Source organism: Telopea speciosissima, chromosome 1 (genome assembly GCF_018873765.1).
Source record: "Telopea speciosissima isolate NSW1024214 ecotype Mountain lineage chromosome 1, Tspe_v1, whole genome shotgun sequence".
In the NCBI taxonomy this organism is placed as follows: Eukaryota; Viridiplantae; Streptophyta; class Magnoliopsida; order Proteales; family Proteaceae; genus Telopea; species Telopea speciosissima.
Window position 1 is genome coordinate 1513710 of NC_057916.1, and position 26394 is coordinate 1540103.

The window sequence follows — 26394 nt, forward strand, 5'->3', positions numbered from 1 at the left end:
GGAAGAAAATAAATAAGAAAAACGATAAAAATAAAGGACTAGTTAAAACTTAAAACATAAAAAAATAAAGGGTAAAGGGCAAAAGGCAAAGGGCTTTGATATCTGATTTCACACTACTTGCCTACTTGGCCTCCGTATCAAGGGGTATTAAAGTCAGTTGAGTTCACAAATACACGTGTTGTATGGTGGTTCCTTGAGCATAGGCTTACAATATATCTACATAAAAATCAGCAAAAGATCTAGTTAAGTGGTTCACCCAATCACATGACTCCGCTAATAATACTATTAATTAATAAAGAATAACGCTCGTGGTTTAACTCTTTTAACCGTTTGACATGATTTTACCGTTATAACGGTTAGGGAACTTTTTTAAAATTCTTTTTCTTTCCTTTTGGGAGGAGTGGGGTGGGGAGCTAGGAAATGGAGCATTTATCTAGGCCAGGCCTGGCCCGACCCAAAAACTGCCGGGGCTGTCATGATGTGGGATCCGGCTCCTCTTCAGCGAGCTCAGCGCCCAGGAAGTGCCACGGGGTTACAATGCAAATGGTTGTTATATGTGAAAGGACATTTTTTTGTAAATTTAATTCAAGAAGGCTGCTTGGTTGCGTGGGTAGTGCATATTCCACGCAGCATGATTTACAACCATTAGATTGGAATAATTCATTATGAACCATTATATCTAATATAGGTATTTAGTTAATAATTAAATATTAATTCGATAATTAAATACCGATTTAACAGGAAACCCATTTTTTCTTTGTCTTCCCACAACATTTATTATTTTTTTTGTAGAACACCGCCGCCCCCACCCCAGCCTCTGCACGCACAGACCCACCCTTTATAAAGACGGATGGGCTCTTAGATTGGACGGATAAGAAAGGATCGGCTTGAGCGGAGCGGAGCAAAGTTTGATGCAGCGCAAGTGGAAGAGATTGTGCTAGGGATTAAGCGGGGCGGGCAAAGTTTCTTGTGGTCCCTACGTTGGCCACCAGAGAAGTATTAGCTTGCCTCGACGACCGATTATGTGAACACAGGAGATGATGTCCTACCGGCGGGATTATTAGATCGGACAGAGAAGAGAGGATTGGTGTGCGGGTGGGTTCCACAGGCGGATGTGGTGACCCACCGTGCGATAGGTGGGTTCGTGTCTCATTGTGGGTGGAACTCCGTTTGGAGAGAGCTTGTGGTTCAGTTTGCCAATCGCAGCATCTGAATGCTTTTGAGATGGTAAGGGAATTGGGAGGGTTATTGGTGGAGTTGAGATTGGATTATAGGGGAGGAGATGATTTGGTGACGGCAAAGGAGATGGAGAGAGGGATGTCGCTTTTGATGGATTCCGATTGTGAGGTGAGGATGAGGGTCAAGGAGATAATGGAGAAGAGGAGGGCTTTTGATGGACGATAGAGCTTCATTTACTTCTCTCAGATTCTTTTTTAAGGATGTCATGGATGTCAACTGAAGTGAAGATTGAAGGGCGGTGGGTTGCAGAGGATGGGGTGGGCGATTGTGTTCTACAAAGAAGAAAAAAGATGTTGTGGGAAGAAGAAGAAATGGGATAACACTTAAATAACTTCTTATACTTTACTAGGAATAAAAGCAAAGCTAAAAAGTTACTACTAGCCCATGCAACCTAGCTAGTCAGCCCAGTCCAGCCGGCTGGTCATTAGGTCCATATGTGGACCACCTCGGTTCAGCTGCTGCCCTTCTTCTTGCGGCTGTATTTCAGCCCTGTATACTTATCTACATCATTGCCACAGCTCATCGCCTTTCACAGTGCACACAAGAATAGTAATATATCTTTTCCTTTTTCTTGGGATACTAGGACATCAGAAGAGTCAAAATTCCTGTCACAAACAAGCCTGTGAACATAAATTGTTTGCAGCATCTTTTGCATGGAGTTAAATTTACTCACTGAAGAATTTAGATCTTGTTTTTGCATTGGACCATCTAGAGGTACGCTTCTCAAGTGAGTTCTGATTCCCATTTTCCCATATGGAGCTAGAATGCCACTCCAAAACATCCAAACTCGCATCCATTTTCAGAAAACAGATTCTTCTAGACTGGTTGCAATTTCCATTAAGAGGCAGGATTGAGTAGTCGAAAATTTTTAAAAGTGCAACTGATCTTCAAGCTTAAGTTACCTTGGAGCTTCAAAAAGGTCGAACAAATACTTAAAGAGTAGGAAAGAAAAATGAGCAAATAAGGGCAAGGACAAGGAGCAATTTTTTTTATAGGGCCAGAACAGTGAAATAGTGACCTGATACTTGTAGGTCTGCTGCATTTTGTGTTACAGCAGAAAGAAAGAAAAAAGCACTCAACACAATACAGTCATTAGACTTGAACAGGATATTGCTATTTAACACTAGAAACTGAAACAATCATTTGTACAAGCCTTGATGGATTTCCTTCCTCCCATCATGAACATCTATAACATTATGAAGACCAATTGAAGATCGTGGAAAATGGGGAAAAAACGCAAGGAAAAAAATAGAATGAATAGTGAATAATGTTCCTCACTCAAAAACCCCGAAGATGCCGCTTGAGGTGTTACAAACTCACATGTTCACTTACTGTCTGAAGTTGCCTGCAAGATATTCGTGAGCTGGTAAATTAACACAGATAAAACAATCACTGATATAGGGAAGTGGTTCAACCTAAACCTCTTGAAGAAGTTCTTCAAGTTCAACTGTTATCTCCGAGAAGGAAGGCCGATTACTAGGGGCAGCATCCCAACATCTTTGCATCAACTCCAACAGTCTAGGGTGTGTATTATCAGGAAGTTCTGGTCGAAGCCCCTAGCAGCGTAGCAGCAAAGAAAACATGAGATAAAATAGATATGAATTCTGACACAAGATTAGCCAGCATTTTGAATTAGCCTTCTTATCTTGTACTTGGACTTCTATGTCAAAAATAGCTAGGGAAGCATCAGACTCATGCATTTCGGGTTGATACCAATACAGGACACAATCAGAGAAGGAAGGCTAATTAGTATTATGTGCTTTTTTTTTAAATTTGGGGGGGGGGGGGGGATGTACAATTAGAACTGTCAGACAGTTCCATCTGTATTATTAACTCATTGCAATTCAAAAACTTCTTTTAATAACAAGAAGTTGATGGAACAATCACTTTAATCTGATTGATGCTGCTACAGAGAGTAAACAAAATCACAATCATCATGGGATAATTTAGAATCAAGATTTGACAAGGGAAAATATATTTATGGAGTTCTTTAGTAAAAAATCCTAGAAAAAAAGTAAATTTAAGAATTACAGCTATGAATTGGAATGCTAAAGTATTGTACAACTGACACAACGGATCATACACAAGGGAAACTTATGAGAGCCTAATGGCGAATCCATCCTATCGTGGGATAAAAAATTACACATCTATAGAAGGAGCAGAAGTGCTAAGATATTGATGTTGAAAGTACGAGTTGAGAAAGGGAAGGCTAAAACTAGAAATGAATGCATTCATAGGAACATAGAAAAAGCCTGAAAGGGGACAGCACGACAGAACTCGATGAGATTGTTTGGTCACGTACAACAAATACCAATGACAGCACCAAAAAGAGAATTCGGTGCAGTTGAAAGCACACTAAGAAGGGAGTTGTCCTAGGATGATCAAAGGGAGGATGGAAAATTCATCATTCCTGTCTAAAGCAACAATTGGCAGACGATACATGAAAAGCATAATCTTGCAGCGTTCCAAAAGCATTTTCTCTAGTCCTAGCTTCCAAATTACACTTGTTAGGAAATAGAAGGGCCAAAGAGAATATGGGTTAAGACCTACACCAGTTAAACAAATCATTGATGGTCTTAAGATGTAATAAAAGACATATGTCAAGATATAAGAATTGCTGAGGATTTATTTAGCTAATCCCAAAGAGTTCATTTAGGGCTTATTTAGTTTTTAATAGAATAAAGCCACCAGTGTTTTGCTGCTTGTACCAAGCCCAGATAAAGGAAGAGGCTTGGTGTGTCAAACTGTCAGATCTTGGTAGCCGGCACCAAAAAAACTTTATCCAAGCCCTTTTTACATGGATTCTAGAACATAATATTTTCAACCTTATACTAGGGCGTCTCCCACAAGCGACACGCTACACTTTGACCCGGGTGTAGTGAATAGTGAGCAAGGGTTAGTTAGGGGGTACCCCGTAAGTGACACACCGCATCGGCACTCGGATGTGATGACAATTAGGCAAGGGTTCTCACAACGTGGACAAATGCGGGTAAAGAAGCTAGTCCAAAAGTGTAGGATTAGATTAGCATATTGGAACAAAGTATCTTTAATGGGTAAGAGTCTAGAATTGGTAGAAGTTATGAGGAGAAGGATTAACATAGCTTGTGTTCAGGAGACTAGATGGAAGGGTAAAAAAGCTACGAGGTTGGATGATTTTAAACTTTGGTATACAAGGGATAAAAGTAATAGAAGTGGAGTGGGCATAATATTGGATAAAGTATTAAAGAATGATGTGGTGGATGTTAAAACACTTGGTGATAGGATTATATCCATCAAGTTTGTGTTGGAGAAAAAGGTTGTTAATATAATTAGCGCTTATGCACCCCAAGTAGGCTTCGATGAAAGAAGTAAGTTACAATTTTGGGAGCACATGGATGGATTAGTGCAAGGTTATAGTTAAGGAGAAAAGATTATTCTACGGGGCAATCTAGATGGACATGTTGGGAGAGATCGCCGTAGAGGCTATGAAGGGTGTACATGGAGGATATGGTTTGAGGAATGAGGAGGGACTTCAGTTTTAGATTTTTCTATGGCTTATGATTTATACATTGTAAACATATACTTTGAAAGAAGAAAAAAAAGGAGCAATAAGTCGCCTTCAAAAGTGGGCATCATAGTGGTCAAATAAATTTCATTCTAACTAGAAGGTTTGATAAGTTATGTAAGGATTGTAAGGTTATACTGGTGGAGAGTCTAGCCACACAACATAGATTAGAGGTCATGGATATGTGTCTCATTACGCTGAATCATAAGAAAGGTGAGTTTGTTTGCCCTATGATAAGATGGTGGAGTTTAAAAGGAGACATTTCTTTACTGATAAATTGGTCAAACAAGGAATGTGGGACTTTGACGGAGACACTAATACGATGTAGAACGAGATGACTACTTCTATTAAGAAGGTTGTTAAAGATTGCATAGGCGAATCGAAAGGAAACGACATTCCTCTAGGAAGACTAGGTGATGGGATGATAAGGAACAAGCAACCAATAAGGCTAAGAAGGCTAGTTTTAAGACATGACAAAGGGCTAAGGATGTGGATGATCTAAAAAGGTATAAATTTGCCAGAAATAAAGCTAAGAAGATTGTGGAAAAAGCAAAGGCGAAAAAATATGAATATCTTTATAACAATTTGAGCACGAAGGAGGAGAATCTGTCTATAAAATAGCTAAAATAAGGGAAAGGAAAAGTAGTGATTTTGACCATGTTGGATGTATTAAAAGTGAAGATGGTAAATTACTAATAAGTAATAAAGGATGAGGACATTAAGGAGAGATGGAAAGACTACTTGTATAACCTACTAAATGAAGACATTTCAAATAATGATGTCCCAAGCACATTACCCATCAAGACATCACTTGTCATAGATATATATGAAAAATTAGGATGCCTGAGGTAAAAGAAACTATAAGTAGGATGAAAGTAGGCAAGGTACCAAGTCCAGATGGAGTCCCAATAGAAGTGTGGAAGAGCTTCGGAATCTATGGCTTATCTTGGCTAGCCAAGATGTTTAATCAGATTATGAGCACAAGTTAAATTCTAAATGAATGGAGAAGCATTGTGGTTCCAATTTATAAAAATAAAGGTGATATTCAAAGCTGCAATAACTATAGAGGCATAAAACTAATGACTACTATGAAATTATGGGAGAGAGATATTAAAACTCACCTGAGATAAGAATCTACAATTACGGAGAACAAATTTGGTTTTATGCTAGGAAGATCCACGACAGAACCGATTCACTTACTTAGCAGACTCATGAAAGATTTAGAGAACGCAAAAAAGATCTCCATATGGTATTTTATTGACCTAGAAAAATTCTATAACAAAGTCCCAAAAGGTTTATCTGGCAAATACTAGAGAAGAGAAGTGTGTCAAGTAAATATGTGTACATAGTTAAAGATATGTGTAATGGTGTAGTGACCAACGTGAGAACTGGAGGGGGGGGGGGGGAGTTCAAGGCAGTGAATTCCCAATCACAATTGGGTTACATCAAGGATCAGCTTTAAGTCCTTATTTGTTTGAGCTTATCATAGATTTACCCAGACTACCAGAGACATTCAAGATCAGGTTCTTTGCTGATATTGGGAGCTGTGGTGAGGAAAGACATGCATAGCTTAGTCCTTTTATCAAGTATGACCTCGAATAGAGCTGATTGGAAGGTAAGCATCCATGAAGCCGACCCCATTTAGTTGGAATAAGACTGAGTTGTTGTTGTTGTTAGTTTTTAACAGTGTTGATAATTTAATTTTCAATTTTCTTGTTTTTCCTTCTCTCTTTATTTTTTTTTTTGGAGGGGGGGGAGGGGGGGAGGGTGTGTGGGGTTGCCAATACAAATAAATGTAAGTTATAAAACTGCAGACCTGTCTCACTCCTAGGGCAGCCTGTAGAGGTGTTATGGTATCATATGGGACCTGCAATGCAAAGTCGGTGAATAAAGAAATAAACTTCACATAGAGAACTGTTGTCAAATCTAATTAATCACCAAACTCTTGTTGAAGCAGCCACAGTTCAGGATGTACCTTGCCTGTTCTGAGTTCCCATAGTACTATAGCAAAGCTGAACACATCGGCCTTCTGATCATACGGTTGATGATTTATGACCTTTAGAAACACAAAAGAAATACCATAATTTTTTTTTCAAGTGATGTGAATTGAAAGGCAGAAACAAAACATCAGCCAACTGATTTATATTATTGATGAAGAGGGTTGTGAAATGCCTATGAGAAATCGGACAATAAGTTATGCACAATGGTCAGGAAGAGCTCTTCATGGGTAACAGAACAATAAAAAAGATAGAAATAGAAGAAACAAACATCTGTAAGGTTGCATTTTGCACACAATAAACATCAAATACACAGATACTTAATGTATAGCCAAGATGACTACAAGCTTCAGCAACAATCAGTGTTAAGATAATCACATATAATCCAGAACTGAATACAAGTTCAGCAATAATCAGTGTTAAGATCATCACATATAGACCAAAACATTGAGTCCAGTAGTGACACTGAACCACTCAAAGGAAGCTGATGGAGTCAGTTCTGTTACCAGAACCATCACTATGGATGGAGAAAATATACATTGGCTAAACATTCTATCGAACCAAGCTCAGCCAATCAAAAGGATTGTAAAAGTAATAGGGTAAAACCTCGGGTGCCATCCATCTGTATGTTCCAGTCTCTGCTGTCATTACTCCCTCTTGGTTTTGGAACCGAGCTACACCAAAATCTGCTACCTTTACAACCTTGAGGAGGAAAAATAAAGGACAAACAAATTTTAATATACCAGAATGAATATACCATCTGTTAGTTCCATATTTAAGAGACTACTGAATCAAATAATAATTTCTAGAGAGCCTATAACCAATCATCCCTAAAAGTCTATTTTAACACCCACTTCTAGGCCATTTAAGACTTTCAGTCATCAAATCAGCATTTGCAACAAATAACAACAATAACAAACCACAACTCAAGATTAAGCACATGCAATGGAAGTAAGAAAAGAAGATGAACATCACCAGCTGCATGCAACATGAAGTAGATTGTGGTGTGATAATCAAGCTGCTGTCCATATTGCTTCAAATCCTGTGTTTCATGAAAGAATGAAACACATCGAAGTAGATTGTCACTTTGTTCGAGAGAAGCTGCAACAACGGCTTATTTCTCCTTGTCATGTTCGCACAGGGGAGCAACTTGCAGATTTGTTTACAAAGTCTTTGGGGAGTGCTAGAGTGGATTATATTTGTAACAAGCATTGGGCATGATTAACATCTATGCTCCAGCTTGAGAGGGAGTGTTAGTAGAGACTATGTAAAGTCTCGGTATTGGCGCTAACTAGGGCTAATACCGAGATGAGCTAGGGGTAGCTTAGGTATTATGCTTTGTTCTCTCTTTTCTTATTTTCCTGTTGTGTCCCTTGGTTCCTCTAAGTGGTTATATATTGAATGGAGTGGGAGTTCTAACACTAAGTTAAGACTCCCAAGGTTACACAAACCTATTATCTCTCACTGCTCTCTCCCTCTTCTCTTTCTTCTCTTCTATTATTATTTACAGATAGAAAACCCTAAATTCCACACGGTGAGGACTTTGATGGCATAGTCTAATCCACCTTCTATGCTTGTTCTATATTTCAACAGTGGACAGTGTTGCTCAAGGGGAGCCTATCCCAGAATGGTTAAAAAAAAGATGTTTGTTACATTTCAATCCAGACTGGTAGTTTCACAGATACATCACCTGACATATTATTAGAAGGGATCTGTCTCACCCATTGCAGTACCTCTCTTACCATACATGAATTTCATCATTTGCTTCTCAGCTAACACAACATGATACAGAATCTCCAATCCTCCTGCAAAACTCTTGAGTGTAAGGTCCGACTCCTTGAAAAATGAGTTGTTGATTTCAGTAATGTTCAAGAGCATACAAAATATCACTCCAAGCAGCTCTTCTCCATTGATCTTATTAACCAGAAATTCCGGAGGGTCGAGTCTCCACTGAAACTCAATAATTCCTAACTTCCCCCATTTTGTGCATCAAAAGCTTGAACAATATGCTCTTTCTTTGATTATATTCATGATGTTTTGACCAATTGCAAATCATTGTTATGGTCAAACCCAAGCAAGCCATAATCAGTCATGAGTTTGCTTCATGCCTAAAACTACATATCTGATTTTTCATTGTCATGCATCAAATAGAGATTGTAGGTGTGGCTTAGGTTTAATTTGCACAATTTGGAACCTGGACATGTTCTCTGGCACCTACACAGCTACACCAACTAAAGATAATTCTTTCTCTTCCATTATGCCACTTGGATGAACTTTCATTGTTCATAATGACTAATGATCTAAATCTTATTATTTCGATATTACCTTCTTCTTTTTTTTGTCCCATACTATTTTAAATTTTAACTTTTTATTCATATTTATGCTGAAATGGAGGGCTTGTCTGATTCTTTACCTAGCAGTTTTTAGATGGAGTTCTGTAGTGGGTCCAGACTCCAGACACATATGCATGCAACGCATTTGGCGCCTGGATTTGGGGACTCAGAACCAATAATCTCTTATTACAGACTAAACAGAGATTTGGCACCAATTATTGTTCTTTTTCACCTGGATAAGATATTAAGTTCTACCATGAAGATTTTTTCCCTTTTTGGGTACTTCCCTCTGTAAAAATGTCAATATTCTGGAACATTAATCCAAATAAAGAAAGTGCAAGTATATATTTAAAATTTGTCAATGCCGTAATTCAATCACAACATTCACAACCACAAATGCTACATACCTTGTTCATGTCCATAAGTAGATTGGCTGTCTTCAGATCCCGATGAATGATGTTGTTCTGGTGCAAATACTCCATTCCTTTTGAAACATCGATGCCAAACCTCAGCAACAAAGGGAGTTCCAAGACATTATGATGCTTATGCAAAAAATCATACAGACTCCCTCCAGGCATATATTCTGCAAGAAGGAAATCAAATCATTACGTGCAACTAACTTTAACTTTCAATACCTTAAAGTACACAAGAGTTTGCAAATGAAGATGCTCACTGATGCACAAAGCTTGAAAATGGAAGTTGGTCCCAGAAGGAAAGACATCTAGATGCCACTACGGAACCAATCATTTAAATTTTAAAAGCCATAACCCTTGGACCTTTTACATACCGGAAAACATATGATATTCAATCATAACAACAAATCACAAATGAACAACTTTGTTGACCAATGTCCCCGAAACTCTTAAATGTCCATTATTCCTTGATTTTGAAATGGCAGCATCAGTGTCAACCTAGAGAAACTGTGTGTGAAATAGCCACGAATCAGCCTGCTTTTAAACTAATAAAGCACTTCATTAAGCAGGTCAAAACAATGTGGAAAAAGAAATTGAAAAAAATGACAAACAGTATTTTCGATTATATAGATGAGCAAAGTGTAGGCAAGCCTCAACTCTCAAAGACACATGCACCTCACGTGCACCTAAGATTTTGACGAAAGGACTTCTCCCTGAAACTCACTCAGAGGTAGCTCTTAAGATATATTCTAAACATATGGCAATGAAATCAAACATGAAGCACCTCAGTGCTGCATCTACAACATGTTACTTTCATATCGCAAAACCTTGTCATCATCGAATCACAACAGAAAAACAAGGTCAAAATTCGTGAGTCTATAAATTCTTATTTCAATCACAGTATGCTAGGAAAAAAACATTTGAAAGATTCTGTTTTCACAAGAATTTCAAATGCTTTTCTGCCTACAGTTTATATTGCTCCATTATGGACCCATTATTCATTATCTGATGAATATCTCAATATATAAAGCATATTGTTAAATTATGTACACCAGATTCTGGTCTTTTGGGTGTTTTATTTATTCTTTATTTATGTATTTATGAGCAAGGGTAGAAATGTAATTAGGGTCGTGCTACTGTTCACGTGAACAGTGTTGTGAACAGTGTCGTGAATACTGTTTCCCCTTGTAATCTCTTTTATTATTATTATAAATAGAGAGCTTGACTGATCTCATTGATCATTCAAGCATTATTCCACAAACCTGTTTTGTTAACATGGCATCAGAGCCAAAATTTCTCTGATCTAAGTTTTCAAAACCCACCCCCTTCCTATCATTTTTTCTTTCCTCCCCTTCTCTCGATTTCTTTTCTCGCCTTTTTTTTCCTTTGCTTCTCCTCCCTTCCAAAGGGCAGCACTACAGAGGTGATCATATGATCTAGTTGCTGCCCTATTCCCACCTCTGTTTTTCCCCTTTATGAGATAATTTATTTGGTTCGATTACTGCTGGTTCCTATCTACGATTTTTGGAGTTTCCAGAATTTTGAAGCCCTAGCCACTACCATTGATCAAGGCTGGTTTTCTGCATATTGGACACTCGTCTGCGATCTGGACCAGCTGCCCTCAAGCCTCTTTTGGTTGTTGAAAACCCCTCCTCCCAATCGATTCCTCTTTTTCAGGGTTTTCTAAAACCCTGATCATTATCAATTTTTTGGGAATTGGGCTGTTTGCTGCTATTTTTTTATTGGAGCTTCTTCTCTTCATCAAGGACATCCTCTACAGGTTCCTGGACAGATTCGATCAAGCTTCTTCGTCCATTTTTTTTTGGATCCCCATCACCACATCGATCTCCAATTTCGGGTTCTCTTCCAAAACCCTGACATTGTTGATCTCTGTGGAAGGGATCTCTCTGCTACTGCTGATTTTTTGGGAGCTGTTTTGCCCTTCATATTGGCCCACTCGACCTTGATTTCAGCTCTTGGTTTGGTGTAATTGCTGGTTTTCATTCTCCACAGCCTTGTTGCAACTATGGGTGACTCTGCTGATTCCATTGCAACTTCTAATCAACCTGGACATGAAAAATCAGATTATCATACTTTTCAGCCCAATCCCATCAAACTTGATGGCAGCAACTACCTATTGTGGTCTGGGTCAGCCTCTTTTGCTATTGCTGGCCGTGGTCTCACTGGCCACATTGATGGCACTGTTCCCATGTCTGCGGCCCCAGGTGCTGCCCTGACTCGCTGGCTTGCCAACAATGGTGTTCTCATGTCTTATTTGATTGGTTCTATGACTTCGGACATTGCACATGGGTTCCTCCTTTTTGATACAGCTTCTCAGGTTTGGTCAGCCTGTAAGGAAACGTACGGACAGCTTGGTAATGATGCATAGGTTTATGAACTCAGGAAGAAGGTTCTTCATACTACTCAGGGGGACTTAACAGTCTCTAAATATTATGCTACTCTGCGCAACCTTTGGCAACAGTTGGACCACTTCTCTGATTACCAACCTAATAATGCTACTAATCTGGCTGCCTATAAGAAACATGTGGATAAAATCAGGGTCAATGACTTCTTAGCTGGGTTGAATGTTGAGTATGACCCAATTCGTGTTCAAGTGTTGGGCCATTCCCCTTTTCCTACACTTGAGCAGTCTTATGCCTTGGTCTCCTCTGAAGAAAATTGCCGAGCTGCTATGTTGCACCTTGCTGTCCCTGACAAATCAGCCCGCCAGACTACTGCACCGGCTCCTTCTACACCAGTTGGCACTCTCTCTGTGGGTGGTACTACTATCGGCACCATTACTTGTGAGCATTGTCATAAGCCTTATCACACTAAGGACAAATGTTGGAAACTTCATGGGAAGCCCGCTGACTTTGAGGCTAAACGGGTTGCTAAGCGAAAACCAAAAACCAAGGCCAATCACTCTGAGTCTAGCACTGCAGCCCCTACTACTGACACTGGCCTATCTCAGGACGATTTACAGGCATTCCTACGTGTGCTAAAGTCTTCCACTGCTGCTGCCTCTCCTACACCAGCTACTGCCACTTCGTCTACTCCCTCAGGTTCACACTTTGCTCGGTCAGGTATTTCGTTTGGTGGTCATTGTGCCTCAGTAGCTTCCCATCCTTGGATCATTGATTTTGGAGCTATAGATCACATGACCGGGTCCTCTAGCCTCTTCCATCGTTATTCTCCTACCTCTGGGAAAGACAAAGTCAAGGTGGCAGATGGTTCACTTTCCTCCATTTCTGGAAAAGGAATCATTAACTGCACTCCTTCCCTTCCTTTGTCCAATGTTTTACATATTCCAAATTTTACTACTAACCTTCTTTCTATTAGTAGTATAACTCGTGATCTTAACTGCAAAGTAACCTTTTTTCCTTCCCATTGTGTTTTTCAGGATCTGGACTCTGGGAAGACGATTGGATTGGGTAAAGTGCATGGTGGCCTATACCTGCTTGACGATGGACATCTCACTCCACCTCCATTACTACCACTACATCAGAATTCCTTCGTATCTTCTGAAATTTATCAGTGGCACTCTAGATTAGGTTACCCCCCCTTAGGCATCTTAGCATCTTTATTTCCTATTTTGGTCAAACATTGTGATAAGACCGATTTCTTTTGTGAGGCTTGTGTTCTGGCCAAACAGACACGTTCAACTTATTCTATTTCTAATAAAATGAGTTCTTCACTTTTTCACTTAGTACATTCTGATGGTTGGGGCCCCAGTCGTAAGACTTCGGTTTCTGGTCACCGTTGGTTTGTCTCTTTTATTGATTGTCATTTTAGACACACATGGATTTATCTTTTACACACCAAAAGTCAAGTTTTTTCTTATTTTCAGCATTTACATAACATGGTCAAAACTCATTTCAATGCTACTCTCAAAGTCTTGAGAAGTAATAATGGGACTGAGTATACAGAGACTCAATTTCAGAAATACCTTGCTGATAATGGGATTGTTCATCAGACAAGTTGTGTTGATACTCCAGCCCCAAATGGTGTGGCTGAAAGGAAGAACCGACACTTGTTGGAAGTGGCCAGGGCGTTGATGTTTTCGCGCCATGTTCCCTCCCAATATTGGGGGGATGTTATTGTTACTGCAACCTATCTTATTAATCGGTTGCCTTCCTGTGTTCTTGACTCCCGTAGTCCGGCTGATATTTTACATGGGAATTCCACCTTTGTTGTTCCTCCTAAAGTTTTCGGTTGTGTGTGTTATGCCAGAGACACTAAACCTCATGGCAAATTTGATCCTCGTGGGTTAAGGAGTATTTTTTTGGGTTACTCTCCAACCCAGAAAGGTTATAAGTGTTATCACCCTCCTTCTCGTCGTACTTTGGTCAGTATGGATGTGGTCTTTCATGAAAGTCTTGCCTATTATCAGTCTACACATCTTCAGGGGAGAATTCTGGTTCCAGTGAAGATGTGCTTGTGTTTCCTCCCCTTGAAATTCCTCCTATCGCTGCTGCCCAGCCTCCTACTGCTGCTGTCCAGCCTCCTTTGGCTGCTGCCCAGCCTTCTTTGGCCGTTGCCCAGCCTCCTTTGGCTGCTGTCCCTTCATCTGTAGGGACTCCTTTACAGGGGGAGTGTGTAGGAAATAATGGTGGTAATGATCATTGTTAGGGGGAGTTGACTCCAGTCCAGAGAACCATCAGTGAATTTCAGAAGAGAATTAACAACTCTAATATCATCACCTACAAGAGACACTCCAACAGAGGGCAGCATCAATCCACTGTAGCACCAATACTTATCCAATTGCCGACCCAGGAGTCAGATCCTCCTCCTCCTTGTGGTGAGACCTCTCCTTCCGATCTACCTATTGCTCATCGAAAAGGTACCTGGACTTGCACCCTGCATCCCATTTCTCGCTTTGTTTCTTATAGTTCTCTTTCTCCATCTTTTCGTGCATTTGTGTCCTCTTTTTCTTCTGTTTCTATTCCTAAAAACTGGCAGGAAGTATATACAGATGGAAAGTGGAAGGCAGGTATGTTGGAAGAAATGAGAGCTTTAGAAAAAAAACAACACTTGGGATCTTGTAACCTTCCCTCCAAGAAAAAAACCAATGGGATGTAAGTGGGTGTTTGTGGTCAAACAAAAGATTAATGGGTCTGTGGATCGGTATAAGGCACGTTTGGTTGCAAAGGGCTTCACCCAAACATATGGGATTGGCTATCAGGAGACTTTTGCCCCTATTGCAAAATTGAATACAGTTCGGGTTTTACTATCATGTGCAGTTAATCTTGGATGGGATCTCCAACAGTTGGATGTGAAGAATGCCTTCCTAAATGGGGAACTTTGTGAGGAGGTATACATGGATATTCCACCAGGTTTTTCTTCTGACAATAATGAAGGCAAGGTGTGCAAATTGAAGCGAGCACTGTATGGGTTGAAGCAGTCACCTCGAGCATGGTTTGGTCGGTTCCACAAGGCAATGACATCTGTTGGCTACATAGTTATTAAGGCGTCGCCTAGGCGTCCTGGCGGTTTTGAAGAGTCAAGGCGTTTGGGCGCCTTGGTGGAAAGGTGCTACTTCATTATTTTATTATATTTTTTACATTTTATTCTATTTTCTATGTTCTTATTGGTTATGTGTATATGATTTTCTTACACTGCGATACACCAAATCATTTAAAAACAAAACAAAATTAAAATATGTAAGGTTTTACTCTATTTCTTATATTTTCATAGGCTTGTATACATTATTTCTGTATATTGTGTTACATGGAATCACCTAAGCCAAACAAAAACGAAAAAAAAAAAAACGAAATCACTCCTCACCATCACACCCATAACCAAAAGAGAAGCAAAAAACCTGCAAAAGAGAAAAGGAGAAAAAGGAGCAGCGGCGAGGGCGACTGTCGCGACTCCCTCAGACCTCACTCCTCCCTCTCAGTCCCCATTTTCGACCGGCGTCCGGTGAGGCGACGACATCTCCAGCCTCGTAAATATTTTGCTTTTTTTTTTTTCTTTTTTCCTTAAAAAATCTGAACCCCTTCTAACATCTTCACTCTCCACTCTCCACCGACATCTCCATCTCCAGCCTCAACCTCCACCGGCGTCCGGCGACATCTCCAGCCTTGAAGGTAAGTATTGTGCTTTATTTTTTTCTTTTCCCTTCTAAACCTCTATCTTCTAAAGTCTAAACCCTTTCTCTAACCATCTCCAGCCTCCACCCCCACCGGCGACATCTCCATTACCCTGTCAACAGTCTCCACCCCCACCGGCGACATCTCCAGCTTCCACAGGAAGTGTTGTGCCTTTTTTTTCTTCTTCTAAAGTCTAAACCCTTCTTCTAACCTTCTCTATGTTTCTTCCTTTTGCAGCGGTGACCTTTTACATCTTCCGGCACCGCTGTCTTCCTTTACTCCGGCATTCCGGCAGCATCTTCCGGCCAGCAGCAAGTGTCCTTTTTTTTCGGTTTCAGTTCTTCTCTTCTTCCAGCCAGCAGCACTTCTTCACTTCTTCAGGCCACTGGCCGGTGGGTTTGGCAGCTGCATTTTTTCCTTTTATTCTTGTAGCTTCTTCCTCTTCTTTGTTCCATGTCTAACCATATACTAATCTTTTTATTTTTCTTATTCTCCTATACCTTATTCTTCTGTGGCTGGCTTCTACTAGTGATGGCCGGTGGCTTTGGCTGCAGCCGGAGTGGCTGTTGCTGTAATTTCTGCAATTCAATGTAAATTGTGCATTCCTTGGTATAATTTATGAAATGCATGTGTTATTGTAAGTTATGCAATCTGTGGTTATGTAACTATTTATTCCGTGATTATGTGAGTTTATAATTCTAACATCATGTGAGTGAGTAATTATGTGATTCATTGATTTTGTAATTATGTGATTCACTGATTTTGTAATTCTATGATTATGCTATTTTGCAATTCCTTGATTATATACTTCAATTCTTTCATATTTATTTAGTATATAAGTAGAATTATATAAAAATTAATATGCTATTTGTGCCTAATTAAATGGTTATATAAAAAAAGAACACTAAAACGCCTTGTTCGCCAAGGCGACGCCTTACGGCCGCCCTATCGCCAAGGCGCTTAGGAAGGCCCTCAAACGCCATGGTCGCCTTGCCGCCTTGATAACTATAGTTGGCTACAAGCAAAGTAATGCTGATCATACTCTCTTTATAAAGAGGGCTGGTGAGAAGCTCATTGTTCTTATAGTGTATGTGGATGACATTGTGGTTACAGGCAATGATGGGGATGAGATCAGCCGGTTGAAGAGGTTTCTTGGGCAGGAATTCGAGATTAAAGATCTAGGGCCGCTACGGTACTTTCTTGGGATTGAGGTTGCCAGATCTTTTAAAGGCATCTTTCTCTCCCAAAGGAAGTATATCCTAGACTTGTTGGCTGAAACTGGTCTGTTAGGATGTCACCCTTCAGATGCTCCTATGGAGGCTACTGTTCGTCTCAAAGAAAAGGAGGGTGAACCTGTTGATAAAGGCCGGTACCAACGCCTAGTGGGAAAGCTGATTTATCTCTCACACACTCGTCCAGATATTGTTGTTGCTGTGAGTACTGTGAGTACTGTGAGTCAGTTCATGCATGATCCCTATTCTTCTCACATGGAAGCTGTTCTTCGGATTCTCCACTACTTGAAGTCAGCTCCTGAAAAAGGCATTCTTCTGTCTCCTAATGGTAACCTACGGGTAAAGGCGTATACCGATGCTGACTGGGCTGGTTCTGCAGATCGGAAGTCTATCTCTAGGTACTGTTCTTTTGTAGGTGGCAATTTGGTCACTTGGCGTAGCAAGAAGCAGAATGTGGTGGCTCGTTCTAGTGCTGAAGTCGAGTTTCGGGCTATGGCACAAGGCATTTGTGAGTTACTTTGGTTGAAAGGCTTGCTACAAGATCTTGGTGTTCCTGTTCATCTTCCCTTGATGTTGTACTATGATAACAAAGCTGCAATCAGCATTGCACACAACCCGGTACAGCATGGTCGCACTAAACATGTTGAAGTGGACAGACATTTCATCAAGGAAAAGCTGGAAGAAGGGTTGATTTGTGTTCCCTTTGTGAAGTCTACTGATCAGGTTGCTGATATCTTCACTAAGGGATTATCTGGGAAATTGTTCCATCCCATTCTAGTCAAGTTGGGCATGATTGATATATTTGCACCAACTTGAGGGAGAGTGTTAAATTATGTACACCTTGGTCTTTTTGGTGTTTTATTTATTCTTTATTTATGTATTTATGTATTTATGAGCAAGGGTAGAAATGTAATCAGGGCCGTGACACTGTTCACATGAACAGTATCGTGAATAGTGTTTCCCCTTGTAATCTCTTTTATTATTATTATAAATAGAGAGCTTGACTGATCTCATTGATCATTCAAGCATTATTCCACAAACCTGTTTTGTTAACACATACTTACTCTCAACAGATTAAGTCAAATAGTTCTACAAAGCTGCAAAATAAGAACAAAAACAAAGGTGCAATGTGCTAGAATTCTTCATTTCTAAACCAAAACGGAAAAATGAAAGAGAGGCAAAGAAATTATAAACTAATTTCCAAGAATGGAAGTTGGTTTACAGACCCATGGAAACTTAAGGATTGTAATAAAGGTTTCTAGATTCAGCTAACAAAAGAAAGAGCAGATCCAATGGGAGAAAAGAACCAAAAAGATGACAATGCTCCAGAATGGGAGGAAAGAACTGAGATACAGAGAGGATGTACCCCACTCTCTGTTAGGGTTTTTGGAAGAAAAGAAGATAGAGGAATGGGAAGAGAAACTGTTGGATTGTATGGGACAGAATACCGTGGGGGTATTCTGGACTTTTCATCATTTTATTATGTTTTTCATTATGTACAGCCAACTCTATATTAGAGTCGGCTATGCTAGGGGCAATTCTGTCCATGTAATCTTGATTATTTATTATAAATACAAAGCTTGGGATCAGTCATTGATCATCCAAGCATTATACTCTAATTCTGATCTGTTAACAGAAACATTAACCTAAAGGTTTGTTTCAAGCACTAATTCTCAGTTCTAACTAAATTTGCCACCTCTTCAATTTGTGATTGAAATAGATAGGATCATGCACATTCAAGCACATGAAATTGATTTTCCAGTACCAACTTTCCAAAATTTTATTTAAACACCATTTTCACCCACTAACTTTCAGCCAACATCTGAAACTAATAAACAAAATGATCAACACAATGCTGATATCGTAATTCAAGATCATGATATCTTTAATTTGTAACATTCAAGTTAAGTTGATCGGATTCAAAACTTTCATTAGGATGGAATACCATGAATTTTACTTGACAAAAATCCAAAACCAACAAAATTTCCAACAAATGACAAGAAAAACCCTAGAAGGGACAATGCACCAAATATTAGACTCATGACATTCAAGGAAGGTCTTTTATGCCAGCAGAAAATTCCTACCTGTTACTATGCACAGATACGGCAGTTTTGTGCATGCACCAATAAAACGAACAATATTCCTATGTTGAACCTCCCTGCGCTCATATAAGACCAGAAAAAAAAGTTAACTTCCAACAGCATGACAATTGCAGTAAAAAGACAATGATATGAACACTGTATGTATGCCAACTTGAGGAGAAGCATACTCATTCAAGGGCTCTTTATTTATTTATTAAATTGGTGTCAAGGTTTTACTGGCTACTTCTTGTTCTTGTCAAGGTTTTACTGGCTCTTTATTTATTTATTTAATAGGTTTTAAGGTTTTGCCTCTTTAAATATGACAACCAGAGTAGGAAATTTTAGATCAGTTAAATGCCACATATTATCAACAAGCTTTGTTTAAGTTCATTTATTCAAAACAATCTTTGTGAACCATAAAATTAACATTCAAAAACTAAAATTGTAAGATTCCAAAAATAAGACACACCATCCAAATGAAATTTACAAACAAAAATCATCGAATCCTCAGATGGGACACCCAGCAAAAGAATTTACAGGGGCTTACACTTCGTGATTCAAAGCATTGCATCTACTCCCCATCTCATCTTCTGTCTGGTAAGTTTCAACTCAAAATCTGTGTCACACTGCAAGCAGAGAGCAGCTTTTCTCGCACTTAAGATTCTAAGTTATCATTTTGTAATGGTGGGGGAGCATTGGGCAGATATTATATAGTACACTTGAGGAGGGAAACATGTTAGGGTCATTCCTGCTAACACTTAAGCTCTCACTGCAAAGATCTCAGACTGTGTGGACCTTTCTGATACTTGCCCTGAAGAACCTTATCCCCACATTAAGTACAAGACAGGATGACCAAGAACTTAACCAGTTCTTGATTCAACGAACCAGAAGAAGGATGCAGGAAACAGGGAAACTTGATTTTTGTTCCAAAGATTAGACCGATATGACAACCAAGGATCGAGATCTTGGTTTCGGACATGGTTTCGGTCAGGCTCGAAACCGAGACGTTCCGGATCTTATTTCGAGGTTTTGACACTGGGTTTCAACCCTGGGCCTTCCTAGGTCTTTCGTTTCGGCCAGGCCCAAAACTGAGACAACTCAGAGATTTCGGTCAGTTTCGACCGAGATTTAGTTCCATATATAGTACACACCTTCATAGAAGATTCCCCAAATTTCACCTTAATGATGATGTAGGACAGCTTAGGTTTTAAGCTATAGGCTGAACTTCCCATTCAAACTTACCAAAATTTATCAAATTGAACTTACTATAAACAGTCAAATCAGATTTAGTAACAGTAGTAAACCACAACTAACTAAACATCGTAAGACTTGAAATTACTTAAAAGAGAGAAAGAACTTACTAAAAACCATAAAGTCCTAAGTATAACAATAAAATAGGAGAACTGATTGACAAGGGCAGGTATCAAAGATTGGTAGGTAAGTTGATTTATCTCTCTCATATTCGTCCCGACATAGCCTATGCTGTGAGTTTAGTCAGTCAGTCCATGCATGATCCCTACTCTACTCATATAGAGGCAGTATTTCGCATCTTGCGATACTTGAAGTCTACTCCAGGAAAAAGTGTTCTTTTCTGTCCTCATGATCACATGCGTGTTGAAGCCTTTACAGATAGATTGGGCTAGTTCTCCTGATGATAGCGGGTCAACTTCAGGGTACTGTACTTATGTTGGTGGGAATCTTGTCACTTGGGGTCGCAAGAAATAGGCTATGGTTGCTAGATCAAATCCTGAAGCAGAATTTCGAGCTATGGCTCATGCTATTTGTGAATTGTTATCGCTTAGTCTTCTTCAAGATCTTAGTGTTTCCATCCAACTTCCTATGATGTTGTATTGTGATAGTGAATCAGCTATAGCATTGCTCATAATCCAGTTCAGCATGATAGGACAAAGCCCATGGAGATCAACTGCCACTTCATCAAGGAAAAACTCGAACATGGTGCATTGGTGTTATTTGTATACCGTTTGTTAAGTCTGGTGATGAATTGACTGATGTGTTTACTAAAGGTCGTGGTAGTAAGATTTTTCATCCTATTGTATGCAAGTTGGGCATGTGTGATATCTATGCACCAACTCGAGGGGGAGTGTTGTAACATGGGTACAAGGGTAGAATTGTCCTTAGGGTTTCTCTAGTGTTGCATTAGGGGCATTATTGTACTTGTACCTCATCTCATTCTATTATAAATAAAGCTGGCTGGTGTCTTGTAGACACAAGTCACAATTTCCCAAAAATCATCAGGTATCGTTTTATATAAGAACACCAACATATTGATACGGTCATGTGGTTCTTTGCTAGCAAATATCAATACTTACCTTGACATCCTTTGCACAGAACTAAGATTTAATATTTTTAATCATTTTTTGAAATCTAATAAAGAGCGATTTTTATAAACTAGTGAAGTCTTTTTTCTTTATGAATTAATAAAGGTTTGCTAATGTGTCTAGCAAACTATACCATTGAAGGAGCAATCAGCTCGGCATACAGCCCAAATACAATAGCGCAGGGAAAGGAATGTTCAATTGCAATGCATCAATGCCTAAAAAATAAATAGTCCTGTAAATTATATTCTGGAACTAAGATTAATTAGCAATATAACAAAAAGATCAATTCACCTTAGAATTGTTACTTCTTGCGCAAATTCTACCTCCAAAGCTTCATTAAGATGTTCAGACCTAAGAATTTTAACAGCAACATCCTGATCTAGGTAAACGCCACGGTACCTTGACATACATAACATAATAAACACTGAGCAACCAAAAGAAATATATTTTCACGTAATAAAGGTAGCTTTTCTAATAAAGGTCCTACTCACAAATCTCCACAAGATCCAGACGCAATATTTTCCCCTATCTTCAACAATCTTCTATCAATCTCCCAGTCACTAGATTTAGTTTGGGTTGCTGTTGCCTTCTCTATGACTGTATGTGAAGGGGAAGAACCAGACAGTGATCCCTACATTACCAGGAGGCATTATGGATTATAATTTATACGCCCCAACTGATAATTACTAACAATATAGTATCATAGATATCATAATAAAATCTACAACAGCTACTGCATCCATTGAAATGTTTAGAAAGACAATGGTTAAGCCTTTTCCAGGAAGTATTTCACTATCAAATTTTAAGAGCAAAGAAGAAGAAGAAAATTCTACAATTGCATTCAGTAAGAGTAAGCAGGAGGTAAGATAAGATCAGATAGCTTTGATTACTGACTTGTGATTCTTCTTGACAAGCTACATAATCAAATTTTAAGAGCAAAAACGGAAGAACAAAAAATACTTCAATTGTATTCAAAACCAGTAAGCAGGAGGTAAGATAAAATCAGCAAGCTTTGATTACAGACAAGGAATTCTCCATGACAACCCTAATTTTCTCTTTTCTCATCCACACCCTTTTATTCAGTTAAGAGGCTGCTTAAATAAGTCTCCCTTCCCCATAAATAATAAATCAAGGAAGAATGAAAATAAATTTATAGATGATCGAAAAGATATAAGAATATAATTCATGAGACAAATCCAAGGGCACACTAAGTGCTCAGTCATCACTTGTGCACCAGTTTAGTATATGGACACTGCTACAATTTAGTACCCCAACCAAGGGGTGAACATCAAACCCTTATCTTCAATTTGTAACAGAATTGAAACACACAACCATATATTATTTAGTTGTTCATTCCCTCCCAAAAACAATGGATTATGAGGTGTCCTACAACAAAAGAAAAGGCATTTGGCCTTTTGGTACATAAAGCAATTCTTGGCTTTATAACAAATCATGATAAGTTGTTAGCTGAATTGAACCTACACATTTTCTAATTTATACCTTTCTTGTTTGGCATATTAGATGGAAAGAGAATCTTTTCTTCAATAGACCACAAGAAGCACTCAGTTTGCCTCTTGCAAACTCTCAATGGAGTTTGTTCAAGCTTTATCTTACAAAGTAAGGAAAACTACAGGTTTTGTTTGATATACTCATGGGTGGAGGAGGTAATCATCAGATCAAGGCATGGATATTGACTGTGAACAGAGTGATCCTCAAAAGGCCTACGTGCTTATACCATTTTTTAATGCTAAAAAATAAGGTACTTTTGAAGATGACAAAAGTGAGGAAAGAAGGGTATGAACATCACTTACAATGACGGTTGCACATCACTATATGCACATGAACAACTAATCACTGCAGTTGACTTATACCATTAAAACAATGCAACAAGACTCTTGGATCATAATTTATATGACATGTCAACTAGGGGATAAAAATAGGGCTTTTTTATTTCACTATCTTACGGGCAGGGCTTTAAGTATCGGTGCATATCGTACCGTATCACCCGATATGTATCAGTATCGGTGGGTATCAATACGATACAGTACTTAAAACAATTGTATCTTCCCTTGATCGATCGATACAGGTTGATGCAGTCCGATTAAGGACTGGTATGGATCGATACAGGTAAGACACACTCAATACGCCTCCTTTAAACCTGCAAAACATAAACCGTGAGTGAGATATGAAACCGAGAGAAACCGAAGGCCTTGGAAAATTGTTTTTCTCTTTGATGTGAATTGGGGGAAATCATCTTGCGTAAAAAATGACTGTAATCTTCACCATTTCAACAAGTTTTGCGGATCTATAGTTCTCAAATCACGGATTGAAACAAATTTGGGGAAAAAGAGGTAAAGTTGCAGATCTCTCTCTCTCTCTCTCTCTCTCTCTCTCTCTCTCTCTTTTGTTGCTCAAATCTCTTTTTTCCTCTCTTTTTTTTCGGGTATGCATCACTAGATTAGGTAAAAACGATTCGAATTCTTCCATCAAGCTGATATACATTTGCATATTGCATAAAAAGGTGTTTTATGTTTCAAAATGTATTTTACATGTAATATGTGTCCTAAGCACATCCATGTGTTTCTTGACCATTTCTATGTGTATCTTTAGTGTATTCTGCGTCTCTCCAATACAATACAATACATCTCTTAAAATACCCTTCTGATACGACACCTGATACCAATGCTTTAAAGTTTAAACCTTGCTTACGGGATTATTTTCTATCTACTACTATCATAGTTATCAAGGCGTCCAAGCTCCTTGGTCGCCTTGGGCGCCTTGTTGGTGTCGCCTTGATTTTGGACCCTCTCCAACGCCTTGATAACTGTAGAGATAATTGAATTAGGGTAAGACTCTGTAGATCCTTAGAACACACAGGCCTTGTATTTATATCAAGTAGAATGATAAGGATCCAAGTACAAATAGGAATCAACCTCAGTCCTAATCATATTAGGGATTCCTAGTACAACTAGGAATACCAAACTAGGATTCGGTTGAGGGAGATAAACAATAAAAAAGGAGAAAAATAAAAGAGAAAAATAAAAGGGAATAAAGAGGAAACATCCTAATCTAACTAGGGGTACTTCCCCAATCGGTTAGGAAGCAGTCCTAATAGAATTAGGACTGCTTACCCCAATCGGATAGGGGACAAGTAACCTATTTCAACACTCCCCCTCAAGTTGGAGCATATATATCATGCATGCCCAACTTGACTAATATAGGATGAAACAGCTTGCTACTCAGTGCCTTAGTGAACACATCAGCTAGTTGATCAGTAGACTTCACAAAGGGAACACAAATGAGGCCAGCTTCAAGCTTCTCCTTGATGAAATGTCGGTCAACCTCCACGTGTTGAGTACGATCATGCTGGACAGAGTTATGAGCAATGCTAATGGCTGCTTTATTGTCACAATAAAGCATCATAGGAAGATGGACAGCAACACCGATATCCTGCAATAATCCTCTAAGCCACAGAAGTTCACAAATGCCTTGTGCCATCGCACGGAACTCGGATTCAGCACTAGACCTTGCCACAACATTCTGCTTTTTGCTACGCCATGTGACAAGGTTCCCACCCACAAAGGAACAGGAGCCAGAGATAGATTTCCTGTCAGGGGAACCAGCCCAATCGGCATCAGTATAGGCTTCAATCTTCAAGTGACCATTGGAAGATAGAAGAATTCCCTTTCCTGGAGCCGACTTCAAATACCTCAAAATACGACAGACCGCATCCAGATGAGAGGAATAGGGATCATGCATGAACTGACTCACCAAACTTACAGCAACTGCAATGTCAGGACGTGTGTGAGAAAGGTAGATTAGTTTGCCCACTAACCGCTGATAAGCACCCTTGTCAACAGGTTCACCCTCTTCTCCCTAAGTTTTGTAGTAGCTTCCATAGGAGTATCTGAAGGATGATAGCCAAGCAGCCCTGTCTCAGTCAATAGATCAAGGACATATTTCCTTTGGGAAAGAAAGATGCCCTTTGAAGATCGAGCAACTTCTATCCCTAGAAAATATTTTAGGGAACCAAGATCTTTGACCTCAAACTCGCGGCCAAGAAGAATTTTCAAATCCCTGATTGCAGCATCATCATTACCAATGACCACAATATCATCCACATAGACTATGAGAAGAGTAACCCTGTTACCAAGTCGTCTGATAAACAACGTGTGATCAGCATTGCTTTGCTTGTAACCTGCTAAGATCATAGCCTTATGAAATCTGCCCAACCAAGCCCTAGGTGACTGCTTTAAACCATAAAGGGCACGCTTCAATTTACAAACCCTGCCCTTAGTCCTGTCATTAGAGAATCCTAGTGGAATGTCCATGTATACCTCCTCCTCAAGCTCTCCATGGAGGAAGGCATTTTTGACATCTAACTGCTAAAGATCCCACCCAAGATTTGCAACACAGGATAATAGCACCCTGACGATGTTGAGCTTTGCCACGGGTGCAAAGGTCTCCTGATAATCAACTCCATAAGTTTGAGTGAACCCCTTTGCAGCCAGACGTGCCTTATATCGATCCACAGAACCATCAGCCTTCTGTTTAACCACAAAGACCCATTTACATCCAACTGGTTTTTTTCCTGGAGGAAGATTCACAAGTTCCCATGTATTATTTTTATTCAGTGCTCCCATTTCTTCCAACATCGCTGCCTTCCACTTTCCATCTGTAGAAGCTTCCTTCCAATTTTTAGGAATCGAAACAAAAGAGAGAGAAGAAACAAAGGCACGAAAAGAAGGAGAAAGAGAACTATAAGAGACAACCCGAGATATAGGATGTAAAGTACAAATCCTAGTACCTTTGCGATGAGCAATAGGTAGGTCGGAGGAGGAGGGATTACCAAGAGATGGAGGATCTGGATCTGGAGCCGACAATTGAATGGGTATTGGTGCTAAAGTGGATTGCATCTGCCCTCTGTTGGTTCTGCCCCTTGTGTAGGTGAGTATGTTGGAGTTGTCAATTCTCTTCTGAAATTCACCAATAGTTCTCTGCACTGGAGTCAGCTCCCCCTGAATAGGAACAGTAACATCACTATTTTCTATGGTCTCCCCCTGTAAAGGATTCCTAGTAGGTGAGGGAGGAACAGTCAGAGAAGGTGGGGCAATGTCCAAAGGT

At 39.4% G+C, this 26394-nt stretch overlaps 1 protein-coding gene across 1 annotated transcript in view; it reads right to left on the minus strand.

The window, feature by feature from the left end:
* Positions 1–2337: 2337 nt before the first annotated feature.
* LOC122668186 (serine/threonine-protein kinase STY46-like) overlaps positions 2338–26394 on the minus strand; it is a 46144-nt gene continuing 22087 nt past the window's right edge. The window contains exons 8-16 of the mRNA XM_043864781.1: positions 21762–21901; positions 21562–21669; positions 18935–19008; positions 9521–9696; positions 7387–7482; positions 6759–6839; positions 6600–6650; positions 2655–2795; positions 2338–2584 (exon numbers count right to left, since the gene is read on the minus strand). Coding sequence (XP_043720716.1) covers positions 2655–2795; positions 6600–6650; positions 6759–6839; positions 7387–7482; positions 9521–9696; positions 18935–19008; positions 21562–21669; positions 21762–21901 — 867 coding nt within the window. The 3' untranslated portion in view covers positions 2338–2584. The remainder of the gene's footprint in view (positions 2585–2654; positions 2796–6599; positions 6651–6758; positions 6840–7386; positions 7483–9520; positions 9697–18934; positions 19009–21561; positions 21670–21761; positions 21902–26394) is intronic.